The sequence below is a fragment of the Mus caroli genome, unplaced genomic scaffold, assembly GCF_978045245.1.
Source record: "Mus caroli unplaced genomic scaffold, Mus_caroli_1 scaffold_20, whole genome shotgun sequence".
Taxonomy (NCBI): domain Eukaryota; kingdom Metazoa; phylum Chordata; class Mammalia; order Rodentia; family Muridae; genus Mus; species Mus caroli.
Genome location: NW_028227275.1, coordinates 43,386,185 through 43,403,334, shown reverse-complemented (window position 1 = coordinate 43,403,334; position 17,150 = coordinate 43,386,185). Strand labels below are relative to the sequence as shown.

The window sequence follows — 17,150 nt, the reverse complement described above, 5'->3', positions numbered from 1 at the left end:
TACTGAGCTACTATATTTCGCTTATAATCTAAATGCATTGGCTTTTGCATTAGAATACTATCTCCTGGCAACAGCTGTGCAGAAATAAGAAATACACACACACACACACACACACACACACACACACACACACACACACACAGAGAGAGAGAGAGAGAGAGAGAGAGAGAGAGACAGAGACTGGTTTCTGTACCATACTAACATTCTTAAAAAACACAGAAAATGTGTGAAAGATTAAAGAATCAAAGGAAATGTATTTCTATCTTCTTTGGTTAAGTCTCAAAAATGAGAGATAAAAATGAAAATGAAAATGAAAATGAAAAGAAAAAAACCAACTTTATTCATTTAAGAAAATAAACCTTAACTTCTAGGGTGGTTTCTTTTGCAGAGCAATTAGATTCTGAAGTCACACACAACACATCCAATATTATACAATGGTATCATCTTCTGTCACACACACACACATTGCCATGGCTTAAGCAGGGAGAATATCTAACAGGAGGCAACCTACGGAAGGGTTGCTCTAACTCAGTCATCAATAATTCATTTACTGAAATAGGAGTAGAGGGATGAAATGCCAGGGGACTGTGAGACTGTTTCATTTGTAGGGAGGCACATTCTGTTTTAAGTCCACAGCAATGCAAGCCACAATGAACTGAGGCAAATTGGGAGCAGAAGACAGGCGGTTCTAGACTCTACTTATGTTGGTATTTCTTTATTGTCAATAACACAGATTCAACATATCACCATTTGGGCACTGAAAGAGTAGTGAGAAAAAGGGACTACATAGCTTTGTACTTCTTTCACTTCAAAACTTTGGTACCAATCATAATCATGTAAATTTAAGATCTGGTTCGCATACATTTTGGGTTATATTATCTATGGATATTCAAAAAACGCTTGAGCCATTGGTTCCCTATGAATTCCATTCCCAATTCAGTCTACTAACAATCAATACAGATTTCATATTCATAGTTAGCTATGTAGTTTAGACAAATACTCATTTAGAAAAATGAACAAATACAGCCAAGTACTAGGGAATTCTAAACACATTGCCAAACAAATTGGTCTGATCATACAAGGTGGTTCTACATAGCATATGCCTCAAGTTCCCTATTCTGATTTTCTTAAAACTGAAACTCCTTTTCTTAATGATCTTATATTCAAGCAATTGTTTCCCTTACTTGGCACCTTGTACAGTATTTTCTGTCCCTTGTTCCTCCAACTTTTTTATATTGACCCTTCTCCCCCAATCCCCAGTGAATTCATCCCACCTCCATTTTTACATTGAAAGAGTAGACTGTGGGATGGAGGCTTTCAGGTTAGATCCAGCCAGAGTATTTGAGTCCTGGGTCCAAGAATGTCCTGTGTTCAGCAAAAGGAGCCTACCTTCAACTTCTGAGAGGCAACCAAAGGCTACATCATTAATTGATATTGTGTTGGGAGTCACTTGGACTACCCTGACCAACCATTCTAATGGAGGTTTCTTGTACCTGGAGTTTTTGTTAGTCTATGGTTATTGTGGGGAGCACTGTCAGCCAAGTGGCATAACTTCCATATATATATATATATATATATATATATATATATATATATATATATATATATAAAATGAATACATACAAAATACACTTATATGTATTGTATACAGTTCTGGGGTAATTATAAAATGATGATTCCTTAAGGCTTTACTAAAACAACCATGGTATTATTTGTCCCTTGTCCCTCCTACTTTTATATTGACCCTTCTTCCCCGATCCCCAGTGAATTCATCCCACCTCCGTCTTTACATTTCTCATGTCATATCACCTGCATACACCACTCATCAAAGCACCTTCTCTTTAGAGTCAATGGAGACTATCACAGACAATCACGATTTGACACAATTCAGATGTAAACAAACCAAGGGAAACCGAGCCCCACCAGATCCATCTGCATCACATTCCTATGCATCTATGGCTCAGGGAACAATAGGAAAAGGGGGCAGAAAGACTTCAAGAACCAGAATTCCATGAAGTCCACTGTTAAACAGGCTCTCCTAGAAGTGGTTGCCGAACAATAGTAATATCAACGGACATGTTAACATGGGAGGAGAAAAACTTTTCACAGTCCCACCCCTAGACAAACCAGTGCTCCTACAGGCAACCAGTGACTACTGGGAGATTGAGAATTAGCCTTTCCAAGGATAATAACAAAAATGAAAAGAAGCTATCAACTTGAAGGTGGGTGGTTATATGGGAGGGGTTCAAGGGAGGTATCTTGGAGGGGCTGGAGAGAGAAAGGGGAGAGGAAAATGATGTAATTTTCAGCCAAAACAAAACAAAACAAAACAGTTTTTAAAAGACTACCTACAACTATTGATACAGATAACAAAGCTGGTATCATCCATCAATGAAACTCCCATTTCACTCAATAAAGTGACACCCTCCTCTTTGACTGGTCGAATTGGGATACACTGGTGTGCTCCAGAAGGAGCAATACCACAGTGACTCATGAACAAAAGTCCTGGAGAATGGACAAGTTTAAAAGCACGTCTCCAAATTTAACCCATTAGCAATCTATATTATTCCACTGCTATCTGAGCATGTAAGTTTAAAAGGATAGTCTGAGTTGGGTGCTGTTAGCATATGTCTTTAGTCCCAGTACTCAGAAGGCAGAGGCAGGTAGATCTCTGAATTTTAGGCTAGCCTGGTCTACAGAGTAAGTTCCAGGATAGCCAAGGCCTCACAGAGAAACCCTGTCTCAAAGAAACAAACAAATAAAAAGTCTGCAAATCACCAGTAAGACCAGTACTGAAACAGCAAGCTTTTTTACATATGGACATACTGGTCAGCATTGTTATAGAACACACACTTTTGATAATGGTCACCATCACCACTCTATTTCAAGGTAGAAACTCGCCACAGGTAGAGCTAGATATAACTAGCTAAGGGATCAATTTTAGACATAATTAGCTACTGGGCTCAACCCATTGGTCTTCCATTCTTACCCACAGCATATCTGTACATTCATATCCTAAAAGACATTGGGCATTAACCTGATGTAGACATTTTACATTTTCCCTTCCTCTTTTCTCTATGCAAACACTTACATGATGAATGCAGTGAATAGGGACATTATAGTCAGCTTTGCTATAACACTTATTTTGATAAACAGACTCTTCCAACGTGATTGATACATTAGGGACTATGCTGAGCATATGTGGAATTGGCATTTATTTATGTGCAATTCTCTCCTAGAATCTCTAGGTGAATTAAATTAAAGAAAACAAAACACATCAGATAAACTGAACATTCAGGAGCACATAAACTCAAGGCTGCCTTGTAGGACATAATGATCCACACATGGTCACACTGGTGGCCCTGCAGATACTTCCTGCTCTCAGGTGGCCTTCCTTTCATTTCCCAGTCACATGGGGGCCTTCTCCCTGCATACTTTTCTTCTGCTTAGCCCTCTGTCTGTTTTGTACTTTCCCTTACTGTTCTGTTTTCTCCTCTTGGTTTTAGCATTTATCGTTTTCTTTCATGTAGAGTGTGAGTGGGAATGGGGATATTTGTACTTGTAAGAGAAGTAAGTATACCACAGGTAATTTCCAATATAAAGATCCACCTTATTAGAGTTTTGAAACATTCACCTCTTTAATACATACAAACCACTTAATTACATTCCTATCATGTGTGCAGCATGGCCAATGGCATTTGTGAATGCTATGGATGTCAAGTCTGTCTTTTCTCTGTGTTTGGGATTCTTCTGAGTGCTGTTGGATTCTTGGGAATGCCTATGATGCACATCAGCAGAACAGGATTTGTAGAGGTACTAGCAGTGTATTGTTTTTTGTTTCAAAGATGAATTTTAGAGAAAAGTTAAATTCAAAGCAAACACAAACACAAAAGGCCAGCTATTTCTCATATCTCACCCCTAGCCCCACAAGAGTACATTCTTAAATAGGAAATGATTCAAGTCATTTCACACTGGCTTGTAATTGGGCTCAAGATAATCAACTCATGCTGCATGAAACTCTTACTGCTTATGTGAAGTTCATAGAACATTATAATCTAGACAATAAAGACCTTGTCTGAAAGAAGTCTATGAGCAATCACTTAGCCGGTAGTGGTGGCGCACACCGGTAGGATTTCCTGAAGGAGGCAGAGGCAGGAGGATCACTAGTTTGAGCAATAACTTAGTCCCTTTCTCCTTTTGTTTGGAAGTTCTGGTAAAGTCTACTTATATCATTTGTACCACAGACCCTATTTGTCACATGCACTTGGTTATTGAGATTAACATGTGGCATACTCTTCATTGAAACATCTATGTAGATGAAGAAAATAATAGAAAGTTTGCCTGGGTCATCTGGTTTTTATCTGAGCTTGTTGACTTACTTAACCAAATGAAAAGAAAATCTCCCACAAAGAAAAACAATGCATTGTAATATTTGGCCAAAGCAGTCCTCTGCATTTCTATAGCCGCAACTCAAACCTGATAAGAAAAAGTGACACAAAATTTTCTAAATTTTAATGTTTTCTCAGGAGAGCTCTAAAGTACAGGAAGGAAGAGATCCACTAATGTGTTTAATGACCAGAAATATCTGCTGATGGTCTTTGCAGGTATCAAAAAACTGTTGCCACTTACCCGCTGAAGAAAGATAAGGACTCTGCTATCCAGTGGATCCTCATTTTCATTTGTATTCACTAAAAGCTCCCATACTAAGTGGGGAGAGATACTGGGCCTCTTCATTAGGAAGTGGGATAGGAAAGAGAATGCAGCCCATGCCTGGCAATAATGCTTTGAATGGTCTATTGTGCCCTGGTATAAAACCCAATCTGTGACTGTAGCTTCAATGTCCAAACATATATGTTGGATTTAACAGTAAGTGAAACTTTGGGAATTACTCTTGTCTTGTTCCCCTTAGCACACTTATCTCTATGTGTTATGGACTAATGATCTCAGGAGTAAAATCTTCACTTCCATCTGTAAGATCTGGAGATGCTGAGCCATCCCCCAGGGCTCTGCCAGCAGCTACTTTTTCATATATCCACAACTCCACTTCCTTATTTAGAAACTTCAGTAAAAAGTCACCTGTTTCTCCTGCTATGATTTAAAGACCATTGTTACCAAGAGTTTTGAAGAGACGACTTCCCTCAGAATAAGCAGAGAGCAGAGCTCCCGGTCAGCCACATGCCAGCCCGCCTCTGAATCTTACTTGTTCTCATTGCTTGCATCATAACGAGGCATCGGGTCCAAGTCATTCCCATTCACATCGCAACTTGCCAGAGCATCCTATGACCATGAAGAGAAGAAGGGAAACAGACTGTGGTTAGAGACACCTCACAAGCTCATGCATTCTGAAACGCATTTCTGGAAGACAGTAATTAGGTTAATGAATATACTCATGGTTCACTAGCATCAGAAACCCTAGGAAGAGACTGCTGGTTCAATAATAATCACTGATGTATTATCCCTTTAAGGTGATATAGTCTGTATAGACCAAAGGACTTCCCCCTTCTTATCCAGAGTGACCCAGTTTTGAGATACTTATCTTGCAGAGATGCCCTGAATTTGTGTGTGTGTATCTGCCCCTTACTTGCTGCCCTGAGCTTGCAAGAGTCTTTATCATATTTTAGTGATTTTTTTTCAGAAGAAAAACCAATTATTGTCACATAAGTGACAAGCCAGCTAAGATATTAGATGTTTAGTCTATCAGGTTTCCTGGGATCTGTATAACACAACATTAGTCTTGTTTCAGGCATAATTTCTATTCCATAGATGCCTTCAAGTCAGACTCCTACTGTTATCCTATAGCCCTGAGAACAGCCCAAATGATGAGCGAGGCTGTCCTAAGCTATGGTTTAAAATGAGAAAACAGAATCTCTGAAGTCAGAGTTGGATTTATTTGTTTGCTTTCAAAAATGGTTAGGAAAAAAGCTCTGGAATTCTAAAGAGAACTCACAGGGTCACTTCTATAGCTTAATTTTTTTATTATTCCTGCACTTTGCCCATTCCAGAATATTATTAATTCCTCTGTGCTTCATGATTGCTTCTATGTCTGATGTTAATAAAAGCCAATATTATCTTTGCTTCCAGTCTTTACTAAATTCTTGTGTTTCTGAAAATACAGTTTAGTCCACAGAGTTTGAAATGTTCTGTAGAGTCAGGCACAATACATGATGCACATAATGTTGTTCTGTTTCCTGCACAAAGGAGCCCTGCTTCCTCTTAGTGGCTGTCAGAGCTAGACACACTTTGGATTTATGACTCAAAGACTCCTTAACAGTTTTACTCACAGGAAACAGAGGCACCAAACAGACTATTCTGTAGTCTATCTGGACATGAAATGAATCAGACAGAAGTTCAAGTCTTTGGTCTGAATAATAGAGAATGTTTTTCCTAGCCACCAAGTAAAAAGTGGGATAGCAGCTCCATTGATGACTGAACAGGTAATCCTACAGAATATTCTTTCAAAATGAAAACATAACAGAGGCAAAAACTGCCATCATGATTAGGTAGACACAAATTTCACTTAATGAAGCCCAGTATGTACCAGGTAGAAGCATACACAGAGAGCCCTCCTGGTATGTGACAAGGCAGATATCCTTTTTACAACTGAGTTTTGATCTCATATCTCACTCAGGACAACTGACTTCAATCTCCAGACTTTAGCTACTTCCCCTATATCTGAGGAGTTGAGGCTTTAAGTTCTATGCTGCAAAGAGGTATACTTTTATCTGAATGTGCTTGGCCACACGGTGAGGTTAAGCACAGACTCTCATTTAAAGCAGAACTAAATGAATCTTCAGTGTCTTCTCAAGGAAGGGGTAGATGGATATGTAGTACCAGGAGGCAAATGAGAAGTGGGTCTCTTGGCAACAGATAGAGACCCTTACAGAAAACCACAACCAATCAAAACGCTGAAATGTGTAGCCCAGCCTCAATGAGTACATCTACAGAATGACTCCTACTTGTTGGGTTCAGGGAACATTCAGGTAACACAGGAACAGAGGAGGCAGAAATACTGTAAGAGCCAGGGGATCAGGATTACTGTGATGCTGTGTCTCCTAGTAATGTCAGAAGCTACATCCATAAACTCTCATCAATATAGCTGCCTAAGAAGGAGCTGAACAAGGACAATAGACATGCCAACGTAGACTGGGTAAGTCCACAGGCCTTAACCCTACACAAAGAACTACAGGCTCTAAGGAATGGTATCCCTTAGGGAAGAACACACCAATTACTTATCTGTTACTAAACACTCAGCACTGAAAGCATACATTTGAGTAACATCATACAAACTAAGCAGGCTATATTTGTAATCTTAGAGATATATGTATATGCATATACATGTATGTATGTGCCAACAATCAGTGAAAAAAGAGGCCACGGCTTTGTAAGAGAGCAGGGAGGGTTACCTGGGACATTTGCAGAAGGAAGGGGAAAGGGTAAGTTATAGAATTATATTATAATCTCATTTTTTTAATGTTGGGTTTTTTGAAAAAAGAATACTGAAGACATAGGAAAGAAAAAGATGGTAGAATAACTGGAGAAAAGTTCTCAGTCTGCTCTTCTCCATACAAGACAATGTGTTGCCTGGCAGAATTATTGAAAAGAGTGGGCGTGACTGGTAATAGATGGTGTTGGTAGCAGGGTTTGTGATACCTAATGGCTCTCCTTTTGAAGGCCACCCCATCAAAGGCATGGAAATCAGAGAGAGACTTGTGATTCCTGTGCTATAAGTGCTCATCATTTATAAGGAAAGAACAGTGCACAGGACCCACAATATCTCCCTCCACCCTTGCCAGCAGCCCTCCCACTCCTGGCCCATCCCAACAGGAGTGCCCTGCTTCCAAAGAGGGAGGACTTGTGTCCACATCAAACACTCACGTAGTTTTGCATCAGATCGGGATGGGTTCTCTCGATGCCGTCATCCAGGATAGTCACCACGATATTCTTCCCCGTGTAGCCTCTCTTCCAGGCTCCTTCGATATTCATGTCTGACTGGCAAGGATGGGTGTTGTCGCTGCAGTGCTAAAGAACGAGGGGGTCATAGATTACTGAATAGTAGTGAGCAGATAGGAGAATTAACCACTTGTAAAGACTGTATTGAATAAAGAACATTTGGTCTGCTGGCTGGGAGAAGGAAAACACTCATCCCCAGAGTGGTAACCAAGAGGGCACGAAAAAAGGTAGATAGGGAAGGCAGATAAATATGAACTGGTCACTACTGGGCACCAGTATGAGTGCCATAGATAGGCTTTCAAAATCCAGCATGTCAACAGAATAAGGGATAATTTATTGTAACCTTGCACTATAAACAACCATTGCGGCATTTCATTATCTACCTCAAGAAGGTAACTGAAGAATACATCCTCTCTCATGCCTTGCTCAGGCACCTACGAGCCAATCTAGCTACAACTGGGACTGACTCGGACTCCACTAGTCAGAGGTATGTTCCTGTGAGAAACAAACAACAGGTTCTCTAAATGCTTTTCACTAAATTAACGAGGGTAGGCAGATTCATTCAGTGCTGTTTTGAGAAGGGCAACCAAGCCAAGACATGTAATCTGTCTAGTAAAGTATATACAGGAGCTTCAAGGGGCAGGCTGAAAACATAGCATCCTGGCTCATTGTGTGCAGAAATTCTGTTCTGCAAGAATTACAGTGTCCAAACACACTGGGAAAGGAATGGAGCCAGCAGCTTTTTTTCTGATATAATTTACTAATGTTGGTTCAACCCACATAATTGTTCCTTTCAAGCCTATCTCTTTGAAATACTCTGGAGGGTTGCTGTTTTCCAGGTTCTTAGGACTCAGAAAAAGCACAAGCGAAGGGACATGGGACTGTGTAATGTCATAGCAACACCAGCTCCTGCTCGCCATTCGCCACTCACTACATTCCTCCCGCCTCTCAGCAAATAGCTCCACGCATAGGAAATGGAAAGGAATGCCAAGTTTGCTCTGCCCCAAACATAACAGAGACCACACTGGCACTGATGGATTTAACACACATTGTATGGGGCACCTACTGAAGATTCAGTATGGTTGCAAAAAAAAAAATGCCTTAGGTACTCAGCCAGCCTAGAGTTAGGTATTCAGCCTAGAGGAGGGCCACAGAAAACAGAAAAATGAACAAATAAGACAATTGAGAGTGTTTACTGTGCTATGAAGAGAGGGTTGGAGGGAGGAAGAGAGGGAGGGGGGAGAGAGAGAGAGAGAGAGAGAAAGAGAGAGACTGACTCAGTCCGTTGGTGGTGAACCTGAGTGTAGTGCTTTAGGGACACAGTCAGAAGGAGACTGCAGTCCCTGAGAAAGTAAAAGGTGTGGTCACGTGACTGTTAAGGACTTGATGTAAATAAGAGCACAGAGACTAGCATCCTGTTCGGTGCAGCAAATGCTAGCAATGTGATGTGGTGAAGGGCATGGAGAGAAAAAATGTGGGGACTGCTGTACAGAATGACACAGAGGATAGCAAGCCAGAAGAAGAGGAAAAGACCATCCTGGGTCCTGGACATCCACTGTTTACCCTGGTCTACTGACCCAAATACCAACATCTTTCTTCCCTCCAGTTTCTTGAGCACATTTCTGGACCCTCTTGTGGCTCACTCCTCTTTTTCTTTCCCAGATCCTTAGGAACACAGGCATGCATATGCATGTACATACATGTTCTCAATGCTCCAACTCGTGTTCACTGGCTTGTCTTGTGTTGTATTGCTCACAGCCAAAGCTTGTACATTTGTCTCCCTGACTGACCGATGAACTGAAGTCTAAGCTAAGATTTCATAAACACTGCTTAATCAATAGACTCAGAATCAAAGAGTAGCCTTAACTGTATTTCCAGTTAAAATTAGAATTATGCATCTTGCATAATTATGCATCCTGCAAACCTCTTCAACCATGTCTGGCCAGTTATTACTTTTGCTAAAAGAAATGATAGCAGAAAGAAATGCTGCAGGCTGGCAAATGCCCATCTTTCCAATTGACCCCGTCAACCCAAGCTCGTAAGCCTCTCCTCACCAAATATTCTAACTTAACACAAAGCAATGTTAACAAGTGTCCATTTTATTTTTTCCCCCAAACTTGCTGTGAGCACCTGTGGTACGCATTGTGACTGGGGAAAATGTTAATGTGGCCGAGATGTGGGCTGAAGGAAGGAAATGCACAGGGTACGGGCAAGCCACAAATGGAATAAGCATCCTGGAGCGGATAGACGCTGCCTGAAGTTGTAATTAGGAAAACTGAAGAACATCAGCCGTCAATGGAAAACATGTGTGGTGGAGTGAGCCACCGTCTTTTGGAACATTCCCACCTCTGCTTCTGGCAAATCTGACTTGGATCATTTTAAACAATCTGGTACTGCATTTTGTATCCATTATATCCACCACTGCAGAGTCGCTGGTGGTAGCTGGGAGTTGTGCAACTGATACACTCATTTGATAACCTTAACATGGCATATCGTCCAAATACCAAAGAGGAAATTATATTAATAGTAAAAATATGATGAGAGTGAACGAGTTAACAGAAGTCTACACTGTTTCTGGTAGATGAGTAATAAGTCAGAGGCCATTTACACAATATATTGTGAGTGAGGTTCAGGACCCTGAGACCTCAATGAGAATCATTGATTTTTCATTTATTTCAGCACTCTAGGTTTCCAGACATTTTACTGACATAATTGTCTCATCTTTGCTCTGAGATATTCAGAGCAAAGAGAATATAAATTAATGATGTCACCCAACAATGCAATGAGAATAGCCTCACCAATTCCTAAGAGCCTGGTGAAAGTGGTCTTAGTACTGACCTAAATGTCCTTGCTAGGTATCCATGTTAAAGAAGCACTCATGGGTGAACGCACACATACCTGCCACAGTTCGCATATTTGTAGCCAACTGCATTGTTATCTGTGTGGTGACAAAAGCTTTGTACATAGAATGGTGTCAACGTACATGTGCCCACAGGCTGGAGCTCACCAAGGGACCAATAGAAACTTGGGCATATTAGAACTGGAGAAATCACATGCGTTCACAGTTTAAATGTTTACAGTCACATATGTGTCTTCCCTCTGAATAATAGTAGTCCATTGCTGTCCATGCACAGCTGACTAAGTTTTCAGAAACAACCATGAGCATAGGAAATGGAAATAGACCACAGATCCATGGGTAACTCTAGCTAAGTGTACCACTTTATTACCTAAACAAGCTCTTGTATCCGCAGTAATATATTGCAGGGTATGTACAAGGGGCAATCAGTTTATACCCCCATAAGTTACCCAAATATACATTTGTTATTTCTTCATCATCATTTATTCAGGAAAATGGGAGGGAAAGCACACTCATTTTTAAGTTTCTCTTAATTGTGAGAGTGTCTTTGATGGTTTTAATAAGAATGCCTCCTATAGGCTATATTTAAATGCTTTGTCATCAGAGAATGGCACTATTTCAGAAAGATTAGGAGGTATGGCATTGTTGAAGGAGGTGAGCAATTGGGAGTGGGCTTTACCATACCAGGCCAGTAGTTACAGATTCAGTCTTTCTCTCTCTCTCTCTCTCTCTCTCTCTCTCTCTCTCTCTCTCTCTCTCTCTCTCTCTAACTGTAGCTCTCCGTTACTGCTCCAGTACCTGTTTGCATGTTACCATGCTCCCCACAATGATGATAATGGACTAAACCTCTGAAACCATAAGCAAGTCCCCAATTAGATGTGTTGTCATATAATAGTTGGCTTGGTCTTAGTGTCTACTCATAGCAATAGAACAATGATTACTTCACCCTCCTCGTGAATTACCTTTGGTTTTATTTTGCTGTCCTTAGAGTAGAATCAAGGGCCTGTATGTGCTAAACAAGAGCCTGCTAACAAACTGCATCCTCAGATTTTGAACTTATACACTCTGTCACCCTTCCCCACCTCCTATGTCATCTTATCCCACCAAAAATCCCCCTCCCTACGTTCTGAACTTATATAATCGAGAGGCTGATGCCATAAAGCTGAGTTCCTGCTTTGACAGACTCCCAGACTGGGTATGTTTCTTTTGGGCCATCAACACTCGCCATCCCACACAGTCCCAGAGAGCCCCTATCAGTACTGGGACCTCTCTTCTCTCACCTGGGCCTGCTGGCAAGGAGCTGGCATTTAAGAGAAGAAAAACTTAGCTTAAAAATAGAAAGGATGGGTAGGTTATTGTAACCCAATGAGAGGATTTTCTTCTCTTTCTGGGAAGTCAGGATAGGCAACCCTGATTGGGCAGTGTATCACTGGTAGGGACAGCTGGGAAGACCTGAATGACTATTTCACATTTTCAGTGTTGGTGATGGGTGGGTCAGAGACAGACATGATGAGGTGAAAGACAACTAGGGCTCATGTCCTTCCCAGTTATATAGCTTAGCATATGTTTTGTAACTGCTTCATTGTCTGAGAACATAGACTAAACCTCAAGGCCTTGACCATGGGAATCACAGCAAAGCTGTTGTAGTGACGCACATGTACTAATTGAGAAGGAGAAATGCCAGTAGAAGAGGAGGCCATGTTTGGTTTTAGACTAGTGGTGTTTAAGAATGCTCTGAAATGGCAAGTGCAGTTATCTCTCTGTGTGTAAAGGTTTGGTGTGTTCCCTCTGCCATGTGCACTGTTTCAGGAGTCGTGCTCACTCTTTGGCATCAAAGCCAGGTTACACAGCTGAGAGCAACTCTCCAAACACCACTGTGAGACATTGAGAGATCCTCAAAGGACACCGATGTGGTTATTGGTATACTGTGTTGCTTTAGTGGTTTTCTTAAGTACTTTTAAGATATCTCTAGTTATGGGAGAGTGTGGGAAGGGTGAGGGAACTCATAATGAAATGACATTGAAGGAGCCTGTATACCAGCTGACCCGCCAAAGAGCAGATGGAGACTGCAGAAGATCTCTAGAGCTTTGTAAAGACATGTAATAATCAGAGAGATGCTGAGTGTTTCTGATCTAAAAATAACCCGGACTTTTGGAGGAGAAAGGTTAAAAGAAAGAAGATGGGAAATAAGAAAAGTGGAAAGATGTGAGATTGAAGAGGTATTTAGAGAATAGAGGTGTTCAGAAAAATCTTCATTACTTGAAAAATGAGCACATGTATGACAGGGCCAGTCTGAAGGAAGGAAGTCAGTCCAGAAAGGGGAAAACTCACATACCAGGTTAATGAAGATCACTAGAAGAGATGGTCTTAAAGGTGTGGAGGATGGACCATGGATGAACTACATGTGCCAAATAAAGTAATTCTAAAAGGAACTCAAAGATCACTGTATGACCTGAAGAACAGTCTCTCCATGAAGAGCCTGTGGTTTCCTGCTCAGAATCCAACATTCATGTCCGTATTTTCTGATAACATGTTTTATCTTTCTAGTGCTTTATAAGTAACCAATGCTGTTTAATACCTTTATAATCTCTTGATTTCACTCTAAAAATATTCAATAAACCATGGATTAACATTTACAAAGTATGATGATTAACTGGTATTTTGTTGTTATTGTTGCTTCAGTTTGACAGATGCATAAAAGCTGGTAATTATTGCTGACTGATGTGTCTGTGAAGATGATTCTATAGAAGATTGCCATTTGATTAGATACACTGCATTAGAGAACACAGTCCTCACCTATACAGTGGCCATCAGCCAACAAAGGGTTCCAACAGAAAAAAATCATAGGAAAGTCACTATTTTCTGACTGAACTGGAACATCCATCCTTTCCAGGCTTTGGACATTGGCACTTGGTTCTTGAGCCATCAGACATAGACTGAGAGTCCTATCCTCAGAACTTCTGGTTTTCAGGCCTTCAGATAGAGTGAAATTACATCACTGGCCTTTCTAGGTTCCCAGCTTATGGATAGTGGATCATGAACCTTTCAGGCTTTCTGATCATATGAGCCAATCCCTCATGATAACTTCTTTTCCCAAACCCCGTCTCATACATTCTATTTTTTTTATATTGATTTTATTTCTTTGGAGAAGACTGATTCATGTAGAAAGGCTATTATGATAGAAAATAGAAATCAGTTATAAAAAAAAAAAAACAGAAAGAGAAATGTGCAGTAGCCCTTACTTGTCATTCCAGTACACAGAGGACAGAAGCAGGATGATCATGAATTAAAAGCCAACAAACTGAATTTGAAAGCAGGATCAGGTATGGGAAGAGACAAGAAAGAAGTCTGGAGGGTAAGAAGAATGAATAGAAATATGTAGCAGAGGATGGTTGGGGGAAGCATTTGAAATTCTCAGATGCAGATGCCAGGGAAGGGAAAGATCACCAGGATGCAATAGGAATGACATTAGCCGAAATACCCAACAGAGGAGAGATGGAACCTGAAGAAACCACCTCCACTGTAGAGGCATGGTTACCAGTTGAGGGATGGGAACACTTACCCATCTCAAAATTTTTAACCCAGAATTGTTCCTGTCCCAAGGAAATGCAGGGACAAAAAATGGAGCAGAGACCGAAGGAAAGACCATCCAGAGATTGCCCCACCTTGGGATCCATCCCATCTGAAGATACAAAACCCTAACACTATTGCTGATGCCAAGAAGTGCTTTCAGACAAGAGCCTAGTATGCCTGTCCTCTGAGGGGCTCCACCAGGGTCTAAGTAAGACAGATGCAGACACTCACAGCCAACCATTGAACTATGCCCAGGGACCTCAATGAAAGAGTTAGTGGAATGACTGAAGGAGATGAAGGAGATTGCAACCACATAGAAAGAACAACAATATCAACTACACAGACCACCAGAGCTCCCAGGGATCAAACCACCAACCAAAGAGTATACATGTATGGGTCCATGGGTTCAGCAACATATGTAGTTTGCCTCATCTGGCCTCAATGGGAGTGGAGGCGCTTGTGGAAGCTTGTTGCCCCAGCACAGGGGGATGCTAGGTGTGAGGCTGGAGTGGGGGGGGCACCCTCTTAAAAGCAAAGGGGAGGGGATGTGGAATGAAGGGTTTTCAGAGGGGAAACCAGAAAAAGGGACAGCATTTAAAATGTAAATAGATAAGATAACTAATTAATAAAGAAAAGGAAGGGAGGAAGGGAGGGAGGGAGGAGGAAGGAAGGAAGGAAGGAGGAAGGAAGGAAGGAAGAAAAGAAGGAAGGGAGGCAAGCAGCCTTGGTTACATGAGACCAGACTTCAAAAAAAAAAAAAAAAAGAGGATGGCATAAGGAGAAGATAAATGACAATAGTAAAGTCATATGATGCAGGTAATCAAAACAAGCAGAAACATCTCTAGGACTCATCTTCTGCACATGGGCTCATAAAAAGGTCCTGTTTATTAAATGTTGCAGTGAAGACTCACAGGGACTCAAGGTGATAAGAGGGGATTAAAATTTTCATAGCAAGTATACAAAAAGTCTGCTGATTATTCTATGGTGTTCTTAATAACATTCAACATTCCCAGTGAAGACTATGACATGTGGCAGGTAGGCCATTGTCCTGCTCCTGTCTAGAAGCCCTTTCTTCCAGAAGGACAGCTCAGAAGGGCAGAATTCTGGTTTCTTGGGAACAATACATTGCATGAAGCTACCAGATATCCCTTGATTCTGCACCGGCTTTTGGTAAGCAGCTCGATCTGAATACTCTCTTTCCTTTTAGGTCATCTAGCGAATCCTGAGTTGAAGAGAAACAGTTTTACCACATGACTTTCTTCCTGGGAACTTCTTAATCAAGAACCAGATCTTAATATTCCACTCTCTTGCCAAATAGTACAATTAGTAAATTAGCAAATTGCTTATTTAGGGATGATATCAATTAAAATGTTTTCCTTAGGAGCTTATAAGATAAGAAACAAATCCCACACTGGTACTTAAAAACATGCTTCTCTGAAGCAGAGAGATTGCATTATTTAATAATAATGGGAACATTAGCATAAAGTAACCATTGTTTCTCTCTAAAATGTAATCTCTTCATTTGCATTGTTTATAAAATTATGCTTATACTTTATTCCTTCTGTCCCTTCTATGCCTGACCCCATGGAGAGACTCCTGTCTTCCCCCTCATTCATCAGGGTTTCAGAAGTCTTGTTAAGAGACCTGGAGCACACTTGCCCCTTCTCTAAAGTGAATTGAAAACAGTCTGGTTTCAAGAAGAATGGAGCCTGGTCTACAGCGTGAGTTCCAGGTCAGCCAAGGGCTACACAGAGAAACCCTGTCTCGGAAAAAAAAAAAAAAAAGAGAGAAGAATGGATAACGGCTTCAGAACTCGGCTAGTTTGCTACCATTATAATTTCAGGGTCACAAAAGAGTTTTGAAGAAAAAATATGCAAAACATTTGTTCTCAAATTTGGAGACACTTTTGCGATTGAAGAAGAAAATGTGACCATCATTTGCAAATACCTAAATATTTTTACTGACATAGTGTGTTTTTTTTAGTTCACAAATCAATACTTTTATGGAAAATAAAGGCAAATGTAGTAATTCAGATGAGAACACAATATTTTTCAACTGATGATATACACTTATATGCCATCCTTCCATCCCTGCGACCACTCAGGTTTTGAAAACAAGGCTATTATCTCTTGTATGCATGTATTATGTATGTATTCATGCATGCATTATGTATGTATGTATGTGTGTATGCATGTATGTGCAGGTAACTGAATAGATAAGGAGGTAGACAAACAGAAAAACACATGACAGTTTACAGTTTATTTTTTTCTCAAATTCTTACTGAAGATTTCACATCCTTCCAACATCCTCTGAAACTACTACACATAAAAAGCCACTCTGCTAAGTCAACTCATTGGACCAAAGGCATTTAGCAGACAAGATGCTTTAATAAACATGTTGGTGAAAACCAAGTCACGGAAGTGGAACATACAAAGAAAGAAGACAGAGAGAGGACAGGCAAGGAAGAGGATAAAATCGCCAAGCAATAAAGTTGCATGAACTTACGGATGCTCAGGAGATAGTGTGGGAGCTCCCCTCCCCCGCCCCTTTCAGAGACTAAGCATCACTTCACCTATCCTAACAGAACACAAACAGCCAAAATTAACTCAATATACAAAGTATCGAAATTCTGGTGCAAAACTTTAATAGTGTTTCTGATCATTTCTGTTTCATAAACCTAGTACTCAAGGGCCAAGGAGACAGGTCAGCTGGTAAAGCATTTGCAGTGCAGGCAAGAGAACTTCAGCCTGGTCCTCAGAACTCCCATAAA

General features: G+C 40.7%; 1 protein-coding gene across 4 annotated transcripts in view; it reads right to left on the bottom strand.

Moving 5' to 3' along the window:
* The window catches only part of Pcsk5 (proprotein convertase subtilisin/kexin type 5), a 417,146-nt gene that overhangs the window by 281,024 nt on the left and 118,972 nt on the right, over positions 1–17,150 (bottom strand). For all 4 annotated transcript variants that reach the window (XM_021151578.3, XM_029472674.2, XM_021151579.3 and 1 more), the window contains exons 4-5: positions 7,876–8,019; positions 5,201–5,277 (exon numbers count right to left, since the gene is read on the bottom strand). In XM_021151578.3, the coding sequence (XP_021007237.1) occupies positions 5,201–5,277; positions 7,876–8,019 (221 nt within the window). The remainder of the gene's footprint in view (positions 1–5,200; positions 5,278–7,875; positions 8,020–17,150) is intronic.